The sequence below is a fragment of the Taudactylus pleione genome, unplaced genomic scaffold (assembly GCF_031769625.1).
Source record: "Taudactylus pleione unplaced genomic scaffold, aTauple2 ptg000206l, whole genome shotgun sequence".
Taxonomy (NCBI): domain Eukaryota; kingdom Metazoa; phylum Chordata; class Amphibia; order Anura; family Myobatrachidae; genus Taudactylus; species Taudactylus pleione.
The window spans coordinates 4,432,875-4,445,084 of record NW_028284608.1 but is presented as its reverse complement, the minus strand read 5'-3'; the positions used below and the strand labels follow the sequence as shown (position 1 = coordinate 4,445,084).

Sequence of the window (12,210 nt, the reverse complement as noted above, 5' to 3'; positions counted from 1 at the left end):
ATTAGTGATTGTTCTCTAGTGTGTGTTCTTAAAGGCATAGAACAGGAGTTTAACTTAACCTGTCAACGTTTCTACAAGTGTGTACAATTGATTACAAGTGATTCTACCCCATTACAATGGTGCTAGTAAGTCTGCTTGAAGAGCTTGCCTTTCAGTACAGATAGAATTGCTTCACTTCTCTTTCTAGTCCCTTTGTGTTCTCGCAAACCTCTCCTGTCAATCTTATGGAGGTGTGATAATCCACACACAATACATAGGTGCAAGAGAGATGTGCTATATGTGTGATGTCATTTTGTTAACCATCATGGGAGCAGAGGGTGAGGACCAATCAGAAGCCATAGCAGCTTGAGTGAGGCCTGTGGTTGGTTGTCCTGCTTACACACCCCATAGTTTTCATCTGGTGACCATTCCCCCTTCCCCCAGTCTTCGGCTAAGAAGAGCCATCTCTAATAGTTTACCAGGAAATCTGTTACTGTGTGAGCTAAAAATATATATATAAAAAAAAATATATATATATATATATATATATATATATGTGTGTGTGTGTGTGTGTTTTAAGATTGCAAAAACTATTAAATTGTCTTCTATTCTTTAGTTATTTCCCAGATGATGCAACGGCAGCAATGCTCGAAGAATGGCGGCCTTTACTGTGTCCTTTTGATGTAACCATGCAAAAGGCTATTAGTTATTTTGAATTATTTTTGCCTACCTCCTTGCCTCCTGAACTTCACTATAAAGGTTTTAGGTGAGTAATAATGGTAGATCTATAGAAAGTATAGATTTATGTTCTTAAAAAAAAAAAAAAAAAAAAAAGACTCCATGCCATATGCAGAAAAAGCTGGGCATACACGTCCAGATAAAATATCTGTCAGACCGACAGACATTTTATCTGGCAGCCGCAGCATACACTGTGAGATTTCTCTCACAGTGTATCAGCCCGACATCCGCGCTCCGCTCCCGGGGGAGGAGACATTTCCCTGTTCCTTCAATGGGAAGGAACACAGGAATTATCTGTCTGTCGACCGGGGCTGGGCATACACTGCCCGATGCGGCCAACTTTGTAATTGCAAATATCGCGACGGGCGTGCTGGACAATCCGGCATAACTAACCTAGCGATTTTTTAACCCTCGGTTGACCGCACATACGCTACAATTATCAGGGAGATCCGTGGATATCGGGCAGATCGTCCCGATAATTGTAGCATGTATGGCCAGCATAAGACGTGTTACCTAGTCTGTGTTCTTGTCTCTGATAGAAGGAATTGTGATTCCCCTTATTTTCTATTGCCCTAATAAGCTTGCTGGCAGGATGGTGATTTGCACAGAAAAAACAAGCTTCTTTCCCCCCTTCAAATATGAGTCTCTCTAGTCCTAGTGACGCATCTAAAATGTTTATATTGTTATGATGTAATATTGTAGTTTCTCTTATTTTTTAATCTCTTTCAGGCTTTGGTTTGATGAATTTATGGGTCTGTGGCTTTCAGTTCAGAATCTTCCCCAGTGGGAAGGGGTACGTACCACCGACTGTGGATATTAATCAATGGTTTTGGAACAATGAATAATCTTGGATACTTTTTGTCCGTTTAGAATTTGGGCGAGGGTCTGATCTGATTTTTTAATTTTGACATTTTTGTGGTGCTTTAGTGTTTATGGTGGATCCCTCACGTAAGGTCAATTCAGTATTTTAGCATCTTTTTCTGTCTCTAGAGTATCTAGAGGAAAAATTGACTATAGGGGAAGGGAGATAAGGGCCTGGATTGAGGATTCTTAACCTTTTTAATTAAAACTATGTTATGTGTCTCTCTTAAGGGGGAGATGTTTCAAGCCTTGGAGAGAGATGAAATGCAACCATTCAGCTTCTAAACTGTCATTTATCTAGCAGTCTATGAAATGATTGGTTGCTATGGGCAACTTCACTTTATCTCTCTCTGTCAAAGGTTTGATACATGTCCATCTTATGCATTTATGCTTTCCACCTTAAATTGTCTGATATAATTAAGTAGATGAAATAATGAGGGTTGTTAACTAACTTTGCTGTAATCTGAATTACAACCACATCAGCCTCTATCCTGCCTTTGTCTAGTGCACACAATGTAAGTAAATGCGTGGTTGCTGTGATATTAGCCTGTAGTTCTTGCTTTGGGCAATGTTAGTTAATGACCTTGATTAAATAGATAAAGGTGCTGGAGAATTGCTACATAAAGAGCAATGGATATCTAAACCATTACACGTAAAATATTGTTACATAATATATGGACCATCTGGTTGTTTACCATGATTACGTTAATATACAGGTGTATATATGTGTATTTGTGTGTGTTTATGTGCGGCTTTGTTTTTTTTTCCTCTATCCTAGCATCTAGTTAACCTGTTTGCACGCTTGGCGAATGATAACATTGGCTACATTGATTGGGATCCATATGTACCAAAGGTAATCTACTATACTTTTCTCATTGCTTATGAACTAGCTTTATCATATATATAATCACCCTGACTGGCTTAGTAAGGATCTGTGTCAGTGGTGAATTCTTTGTGCCATTGGTTTCTATTGGTGCACTGAGGGGTCTTCGACTGCTCTGCAGGAGGATTTAAAGGTGTTTTCGTTTTTTAAATAACCCCTGCACTAAATCCTTTACATGTTAGTAGCGCTGTGGTGGTCCCTACACTGAGGCAGCACCATTAGCACTCTGTAGCAGGGGAGGTCCAATTGGAGGAGTGCGTCAGATCTCCTTTTATATGAAGAGATCCAAGAGGTGTTAAAGGTGATTGACAGAAGTTCTGGCTAAATGTGAGTGCTGGGACCCTGGGAGTAGGTGGGTGAAAAAAAAACCTTTTGGCTGTTTTACTTATACCTCTTTTCCACCAAAAACCCAGGTCCGACCTGGGTTTTTGGACATGGTTCCAACCCTGGTCAGACCCAGGTCAGACCCATTTACACTGCACCTTCGGTCTAGGTTACTCCCAGGTCAGCCCTGTTCACACTGAACTCAGGTCTGCCTTGCTAAACCTGTGAGGTCATAAAAAGTGGGAGGTGAATGCCTCTTGCACACGTAATGATTGTGTGAGGCTGATGGGGTTTATGTAGGTAGGCAGCTTAATTGACCATGTTGGGAACATAGGTACAAACAATGAGCAATCCGATTTGCATTGAGAATCCAGAGATGATAGGCAGCTGGTTTCTGTCTATATACCAACATAGCAGACCCTGGGAGTCACCCACAGACATATGCTGGCATGTTACCTTTTCCCATCAGATCTATTTAGCCGTCTCAAGAGATATGACTGAGATTTCACTTTTATGACTGTTACACCCCCCAAAGCATTATTACTATATGGGCTTTGTTGTACTCTGCAGCATAGGAAAACATCAGAGAGTTTTAGTATTTCGGTCCCTCTATGCATTAGGTGAAGGCAAAATACCTTGATGTTTTGTGGTGAGAGGATTGTGATAAAATCATCTCTACGTGTAACATACAGTAAACCAGTGATTTAGGAAAGAAGACTTCTCTCTGTGTCCCTGCTGGGCTTCCTCTACATAGTAAAATGTGGGGATCTCACACCTGGTTATAAGTTAGGATCTCTGCACCCATCTAGCAGCGAATTATACCAACACCCTGCGGAACTGAGAACATAGTGAGTAGTGCAAATATATCTGTAGAACTGATTGGACAGCACATATAACAGTCTAGTCAGCATTTCCTACAGATGTACAGTGAACCTTATGCACACTCTGTTCTCCAGGGTTTCCTGGCGGATGCACTTTAATCAGTCAGCATATGTTGTACATAGAAACTTTGTTAGGTTGCTGGTATATAATTTAGTCACCTGTTTTGTTTTTTTTTCATTACAGGTGTTCACCAGGATTCTGCGTAGTTTAAATCTCCCTGTGGGAAGCGGTCAAGTGATTGTCCCAAGACAGCTAACTAATGCATATGATATTGGGCACGCAGTGATATGGATAACTGCAATGATGGTAGGCAGCAAGGAACTGGTCATGTAATGAAAGCTGTGTGTCCACTTTTTGCCTTTCTCTTCTAGTTATGCAACCTGAATGCCCTGATTGATGTGCTCAGACCACCCCTTAAGCCGCGCACACACTTAATGATGTGACCGATATCGTTAAGTGTTTCACCTGCTCTGCTGGGCTCAATGTCGTTAACGATATCGTTCAGTGACTGCACCCTCCCTCATCCCCGTACTTGCAGAACCTGACGACATCGTGGGGTTGCCCTGCAAGTGATGGTGATGAAAGACGCCATTAATGTTCCGCGGAAGCGCGCATCGTTAATGATGTCTTGCATAAACGCTGGACGATATAGAATGCGATGAACGTTATCGTTCATATCACCCAACATATCGTCTAGTGTGAATGCGGCTTTAGAAATGTGTTCACAAGTTGAACAGCAGAATGTGCTCTCACTAAAGGAAACATAACTGTAAAAGTACATAACGTGTAGATGGGACTAGTTACAATTCCTATGATTTTTGGTTTAGTTCCAGGTGTTATTACATATGGGCAAAGACCTGAAAATAGTGATTAAACACTGTGTAGAGAGCTGTATCTGCACTCATAGGATCGTCAGCCAGAGCCCTAATTAGCTCCTTCTACTTTTTGATCCGTCCACTCAGTATTGATAAAATGTTCTTTGTAATGACTGTTCTGTTGTATGTCTAGGAGCACACAAGCCCTTACATTACAATGATCAGCATTAGATCCTGATTAGCTTTATACTTTTTATATGCTTTTTTATGTTTTTTTGTTTTGTTTCCTTTTTCCATAACTATCTCTGAATAAGAACTGTCATGTGTTTTATATCGTGCAGGGAGGTCCTGTCAAGACCGTACAGAAGCATTTAACAGGGTTGTTCAATAGCATTACATCTTTCTACCACCCGTCTAACAATGGGAGGTGGCTGGTAAGTACTTTGCTTAGACTATCAATGTTAGCTTCTGATTTATCTATAGAGGAATATGACTTTTGATTTGCTAAGCATATGATAGCTCCTGTTTTCACAAGTAATCTTCTTTGGAAAGGCTGCACTGTTGTAAGGATGGGTACTCAGATCATATACAGATGATGACTTTGCACCTCTGTGAGAGCACCTGACTGTTTATGTGGTATAACGAGTGACCGTATTTAGGCTTTACTAGGAAATGTCCTGGAGTGGAGTGGTGCTCCAGAGTATCCTCTGAACTACTTTATCTCCTGTACTAGGAATATTTCCTACTAGTTTTTCTATAATTTGCTGGGTCCCCACGCTCTCGCTACCGGCCATGGACATTTGATTTCCCGGTCATGGCGGTCTTTGTCTGCTGCTTTATGCTATTGCACTCCCTTGTTGCACATGGTGAAGATGGGTTAAACTATCCATGATTATTATATAGAAGCCTTCTCTGCCTCGCCCCTGTACTGAGTACTTGAGGAGATGCAGTAGTTGCTGTACGAGCCTTTTTTTTTTTTTAACCCACGAGTGGTGGCAATTGTTACACGGGTCTCCTTGTGTCCAAGTGACTGGTCCTGCTGGAAGTGAACCCACCTGATGCATTACCATTGGCAGATTACTGATTATAGTTGCTACTAATATCCCTTTGTTCAACTCTCAATATAAATACAAGCTTCACGTTAATATACAGGGAAATAATTACACAATAAGCTTTTCTGGTCAATAACGATCGTTACCGAATGTCACTCTCACTATATGGTTTGGGATTGATGTGGCCGTCCCACGGAACTTGCCCCATGTATGGCTTAAATTACCAGAAGCCAGGATCATTTCCTGCACATACATAGGTGCACTTTATTTGTTTGGGTCAATGACTTTACCAATTGTTGTTGATTTTATTGAGCAATATAATATGAGCCGAGTATCTGATGCTGCTCCATACAGCTGGTATTTAATGCCCCATTCAGAGATGGACGCTGATGCAGCTGCGAATTTGTACGCCGCAGCTAGGCGAAAATATGCATTTGGTGCAGCCGCCGGGATTTGTACCGAGACGCCCAACGGCGGCTTTGCAAATCCGATGACTGCGCATACAGACGCAGCTCGGTGGCAGATCAGTCTATTTATTGGGCTTCCAGGTAACCCTGCGCAACTGAGACGCCGGAGCCGTGCGCAGACTACCGATAATCACTCAAATATCGGCATTGCAGGCGCTTTGTTTCTTGGCATCTAGGGCTTTGTACCAACACACACAATTCACTTGCAGAAGTTGTGAGATACCTGGTTATGTATAAATGTCCCCTGCGTATGCGGGGTGCACAGACGTATATGCTGCAGTGTTGAAATGTGCTTTTGTTTAGGAGCTGTCTGACTGTCACCTGCTAAATATAGACGATGAGACGTCGCTGATAACTTCAGAACATCAGCAGTGTGGACTGTATTGTGTAATCGCAGTAAATCTCATGACCAGGAAGTTTATTAACTTGCCTTGTCCTCGATTTAATATTCTGTCTCTCCAGGAAAAGTATTCCTATGAACAGAAATATTTAAACATTTTATACAGTAAATCATTTTCACCCCAAATAACTTTTTTTTTTTTATTCATTCAATTTAAAATTATTTCTTTTTTCAGTTCAAATTGTACTTTGGTAGCCTATTGGCTTGCATTGTTTTTGTGTTTTATTGGTTATGGGGGAAGTTTGCTTAAATATGCCAAAAATGCGCTTTGCCATGTTTTTCCTCTTGGTATTGTCCCTGTTAGTGTAATGCCTGGATTCATGGGATCTCGCTTCTCTATAAAATGTACTGTGATGTACTAAGGGCTGTGTTGGTATTTGTAAAGGGGCATCACTGACCTGTACGCAGTCTTTTATATTGAACACTGTGCAAGTAGTAACCTAACCATTTATTGTGGTTCCCAGCTGTTCTGTAACAGGTGTCAATGACCGTCTGCTTCCAGCGTTTGCAGCCATAAAGTAGCGCGTCGCATAGACTGCAATGGGACACAACCACTGATGTGTCCTCATACATCTAGCCTCAGTACTCAGCGCGACTTGCCTGGCGTGAGTGAGCAGCCAGGTCTTCTGCAACTCTGCTAGCGTCTTTTTTGCCCAAAATGCGTCTTAAGTTGCCATGCTAGGCTGCTAGGAAGCACCGGTAGACTGTGCGGATTGATTCGATACGTGACACTTGTATATCTGTGTGCGACTGAGTCTGTATATGAAGCACAACGGAACCTGGAATGAAAAAACTTGCGGCTGCTACATTGTAGCACTTCAGATTCAGAGACTCGCACACAAATATACTTGATGTCGCATATCAAATTAATCAGCACAGTCTGCTGTTGTGTTCTAGTCGCATCCCATTGTGGCTCAGACATGTTTTCGGCATTAAAGATGCCCAACGCTAGCAGAGTCTCACGGGAACTGGCGTGCCAAGAGGGGCTTTTTTGGCGCGACTAGGACGCAGCTGTATACTGCCTGGAGTGTGACGGCACCCACCAGCAGGGATGTACAGCTTCATCATGTTATGTGAAAGGTTTACGCAGTGATTTAAAGGGGCTTAAAAATTGAGTTAAAAGGACATAAAAAGTTACTTTAGTTGCAAATTTATAAACTTTTAATGCACTTTTAACAACCAGAGAAAGTAAATGTCTGCAGATTAAATAGAAATAGCACGGCACGGTGCCAAAAACTCTGTGTATTTTAAGGTTTTTATTTATTTTTTCTAATGCTATTATTTTTTATTCATTTTTAGAAAACTCATTAGGGTGCAAAAAAAGAAGGAATATCGGAAACAAGGGGGTAGCAGTACGAATACTGAGGAGTTACTGCCATTATTTGTCACTTAACATTGACTATGATGTAAACAACGTTTGTTTTTTCTTAAATATAATGCATAAAGTACTGTACAGTATCAATGGGGGAATAAGATCGCTGAGACACTTTTTTTTTTTTTTTTTTGTGGATGTTTTTTTTAAGCCTATTTTAGGTTTAGGTTGCCCTAATGTCAACTATGACAGATTTTCTCAAACACCTTTAAATAACCCAATATAAGTGTAAAATCCGCTAATAACTCAACTTTTCTATAATAGTAGAATTGTTACACCAACAAAATCTTTACAGGTTTTTTTTTCTGCATAACTTCTCGAGATAGTAAGATTCCTTAGTGGTCTGTCTATTCCCCGTTAGACAAAGCTTATGAAGCTGCTGCAGAGACTGCCTTGCTCCGTTGTACGGAGGCTGCACCGAGAGCGATACAAGAAGCCATCTTGGCTCACCCCCGTGCCTGACAGCCACAAGCTGAGTGACCAGGATGTGACCGACTTTGTGGAAAGTATAATGCAGCCCGTCCTCCTGGCGATGTTCAGCAAGACTGGAAGTCTGGAGGCCGCGCAGGCTCTGCAGAACCTTGCACTAATGCGCCCGGAGCTGGTCATTCCTCCCGTACTTGAACGGTAATTTGCTCACTAGTGTGTTTCATGAAGTGTCACCGTAATTGTGTACACATTAAAAAAAACAAAAATATGCCTATTTTTCTTTTGTTCTTCCTACAAGGTGCTTGTTTAATATTTATTATCATTATTTATTGTCCTTTACAAAGTGGCAACATATTATATAGCGCTGTATATTAACTGGTCCGTGATACAAATAACATACAATGACATAAATGCCCAAAGGGGCTTACAATCTAAAAGATGTGGAGAATAATTGATAAATAAGGTAGCGGAATAACTATGGTAGCTGGTGATGGAGGAAAGTAACCGTAGCGACTGTAATGTAGTGGCATTATTAGCCGCCAATGCTAAAGCCGTCATTGGTGACTGGCATTTCTGTGCCACTGAAGTTGGCGTAGTATGGTTGGAATGTTAAGAGATGGGTAGGCGGAAACACCCACCACAAGGAAAACGGCTGGTCGCACAGTGATAAGTTCTCACAAATTGCCAAAAATTAAGCACAACAACCCCAAATCTCAATTACCACAGAATTCCTTCCTCAGATAGCAGTAATATTAGTACCAGCTGAATTTTGTCCTGAGAGGCGCGCCATGGAATAAAAACCCAGACGCACCAATGGATAAAGATCTAGACAGTCCTTGTCAGGGCACTCTGGGAGGAAAAAGGTGAATGGCAGATCAAAACCGCATTTTATTGGGTATGCGTTGAAATCATAGGCACTACATCCCTAAATGACATCTGCTATACTTTGGCAATCCTATAATTCAGAAAGCACAGAAAGCAGCCAGGTGGGCAAGTCTTTATGCTTAAATGCCAAAGGGCAACAACGATGGTCACCCAGGTTACTGCTAAAATGTCATGTCATGTGGCACAAAGCAACCAATCAGGCTCTAACGTTCAGTTATCTAAAGTACGGTTTCGAAAATTAAATAAAAAAATTAGGCTTCTATGGGTTATGGGAACTTTTGCAGTTACCTTTTGTACAGGTTGTCAGAAATGCCCTTATCATTGAACAAGTCACTAAATTGTGTGGGGGAGGGGGGCACGCAAAAACCTGTTTTTTTTTTTTTTGTTTTTTATTTCAAAGCCCCTACACCTATGATGCTGCTATACCTGGTCTAAAACTCGTGCCACCATGAAACTGATGGCGCTGGCAGATCTGTGTTGCCTGTTTCATTTTCCTTTCTCCCAAAATCCAGAGTCTTGAGATTTAAACCTGTCTGCTTGCTTCCACAATATCTAGAACGTATCCAGCTTTGGAAACACTAACGGAGCCTCACCAGCTTACAGCAACGCTCAGCTGTGTGATTGGGGTGGCTCGCAGCCTGGTCGCTGGTGGCCGGTGGTTCCCGGAAGGCCCAACGCACATGCTACCTCTTCTGATGAGAGCGCTGCCGGGTGTGGATCCCAATGACTTTAGTAAATGCATGGTGCGTACTGTCAGCTCTTCATTATTGCTGCACGTTTGGTACCATTCTAGCTCTAGCAAACTTTCCTTTTATTTGGATGGATGGTAAAGTTCTACAGCTCCACCTGGCAATGTGTGAATGAAAGGAACTGATAGTGTTGGTGATGTGCGCTTAATACTTCTAGTATAGTCTATATGATGAGGACTTGATCTGTATCTGTTCTAGGACTGTAACATGACGGATAGGTTTTGTTTGACGTTTAGTATTTATGTCCCTAAACAGATCACATTCCAATTTATTGCAACATTTTCCACATTGGTGCCTTTAGTAGATTGCTCATCAGTACTTCAAGAGAGAAACGATCTTTCAGAGGTAAGTGTCCTTAAGTGCGATGGCTGGAAATGTCTCTGTAAGAGTGTAACTAGTTAAAAATTTCTGATTTAGAATTTATTTGAAATACAAATAGTGTATTATTGTTTGTTTGTATATCAGCACCTTAATACTTAGTAGTTGCTTGAGCATATTAAATTATTATCATCCGTTACTGCCCCTCTGGAGCTTTACTGTCTAAATTCCCTACTACACCAACACACATTAGGCTCCATCTTGTCAGAAGCCAATCACCTACCTGCATGCATTTGGACTGTATGGCGAGACCAGAGCACAAGGAGGAAACCTACGCAAAATACATACAAACTCCACACAGATATTCCCTGATGAGACAGGACCCATTGTTATGTTACATGAACTTACCTGCCTGAATAAGTACTTGCTGCAATCACAAATAATGCTTAGGAACTTTTTTGCTGATTTCTGGCTCTTTAAAGTGTGCGTCTGTATATCTGCTAATTCTAATCTTGCCAGCAGCCGGTCTTCAGGACTGAACTCTCCTGCGGAATGACTGGATTTCTTTGGTCTTTTTTAATAAATTTTTCCTGATCATAGCGGTCACTGCTGTAAGGGGGACTGATATTACCTGACACAGCCCAGCAACAATTATAAGTCGTCCTAACACCAGAGGAGCAAACATGTTTAAGCAAAACACTGCAAAAGAAAAAGTCAGAAAGATTGAGTCCTTTTCTGAGGGAGTGAGCAGTTTACATACTCGTAGAAACTGTGGCCGGAGCTCTGCTTTAATCTGCAGGTGAATGTTTGTCTTGTCAGGTGGAGAGGGAGATGTGCTCGGCCAGTGCAGAGTTTGAAGACTTTGTGCTCCAGTTCATGGACAGGTGAGAGGATTATGTGCTGATCCAAAGAGCTTTCATGTTTGTATATATATGCCTGTACACTTGTACTATACTGGCCTTTTCTGTGTTGTCAGGTGTTTTGCGCTCATTGAAAGCAGTACTCTGGAACAAACGCGAGAAGAGACCGAGACAGAGAAGATGACCCACTTAGAGAGCCTGGTGGAACTGGGCTTGTCCTCTACTTTCAGTACAATCCTCACTCAGTGTTCCAAAGACATTTTTAAGGTGGAACAAACTGTTGTTTTACTAATCATCTCTCATATGCCCAATTTGACAGGGTCAGATCAGGGATGGCCATCAACGATGGTCAATGGTATCACACCATCAGGTGGACTCCGTCATTGGTTGTGCCATCGATGGTTGTGGACAGTGCATGGGCAGATGACAGGAGCATTGGAGAGCACACGAATTTCCACCTTCAGTCCTCTGCCATCGGCTGCTAAAACTTAACGCCAACGCAAATCATCGATGGCCATCCCTAGATCACATACCACCTTTTCAATATTCCAATATGCCGCAAAAACCACCGCTGTTCTTGTTCACCCATACAAAAAATTAGAAGGGAGCAATCTGATAACCCTAGTCCAGTATTGGCTGGGCTTATGTCAAGTCCTTTTGCATTCATGCAGATTGTTACCGTATTATACACCATGGAGGACTTTTCATCAGAATTGTTCCTCACCACTTTGCCGGTCTTCTGTTTCCAATATAAACCTAAAATAACTTCCCTCTGGTGCATGGTTTCTTTCCAGTGTAAAGTGTGAGGACACTCCTGTTCTCTCGTAGAAGGCACTAGTGTGAAATATAGACCTTTTTGGTACCTCTCTTGTGGAAATGTCACCGGTGGATTAGTGGTGACTGCAAAAACTATTTGAATTATTTGCGGCCTCTACATGATGGGCGTCTGGAGATATCTCTTCCTCCAGTACGACAGCAAAACAACTTCAGCTGTTAGATGTCATTTCCATTAGACCAGTGGTTCCCGAACTTTTGTGAATCACAGCGCCCTTAGAGTATCAATGTTTTTCAAGGTACCCATAGGCCAAAAGTTTGAGAATTCAGCAAACATCATTAAATTAAATAAATAGTGCTTACCTATCATCCTTAGGATCAGTTATGTGGTGGTGGTCAGGGTTTTGCTTGTTTGTCCTCCT

General features: G+C 41.7%; 1 protein-coding gene across 2 annotated transcripts in view; it reads left to right on the top strand.

Moving 5' to 3' along the window:
• PSME4 (proteasome activator subunit 4) overlaps positions 1 to 12,210 on the top strand; it is a 139,959-nt gene that overhangs the window by 50,276 nt on the left and 77,473 nt on the right. For both annotated transcript variants that reach the window (XM_088477998.1, XM_088477999.1), the window contains 10 exons: positions 596 to 745; positions 1,447 to 1,510; positions 2,357 to 2,431; positions 3,851 to 3,973; positions 4,824 to 4,916; positions 8,135 to 8,400; positions 9,644 to 9,830; positions 10,092 to 10,181; positions 10,974 to 11,038; positions 11,131 to 11,281. In XM_088477998.1, the coding sequence (XP_088334124.1) occupies positions 596 to 745; positions 1,447 to 1,510; positions 2,357 to 2,431; positions 3,851 to 3,973; positions 4,824 to 4,916; positions 8,135 to 8,400; positions 9,644 to 9,830; positions 10,092 to 10,181; positions 10,974 to 11,038; positions 11,131 to 11,281 (1,264 nt within the window). The remainder of the gene's footprint in view (positions 1 to 595; positions 746 to 1,446; positions 1,511 to 2,356; positions 2,432 to 3,850; positions 3,974 to 4,823; positions 4,917 to 8,134; positions 8,401 to 9,643; positions 9,831 to 10,091; positions 10,182 to 10,973; positions 11,039 to 11,130; positions 11,282 to 12,210) is intronic.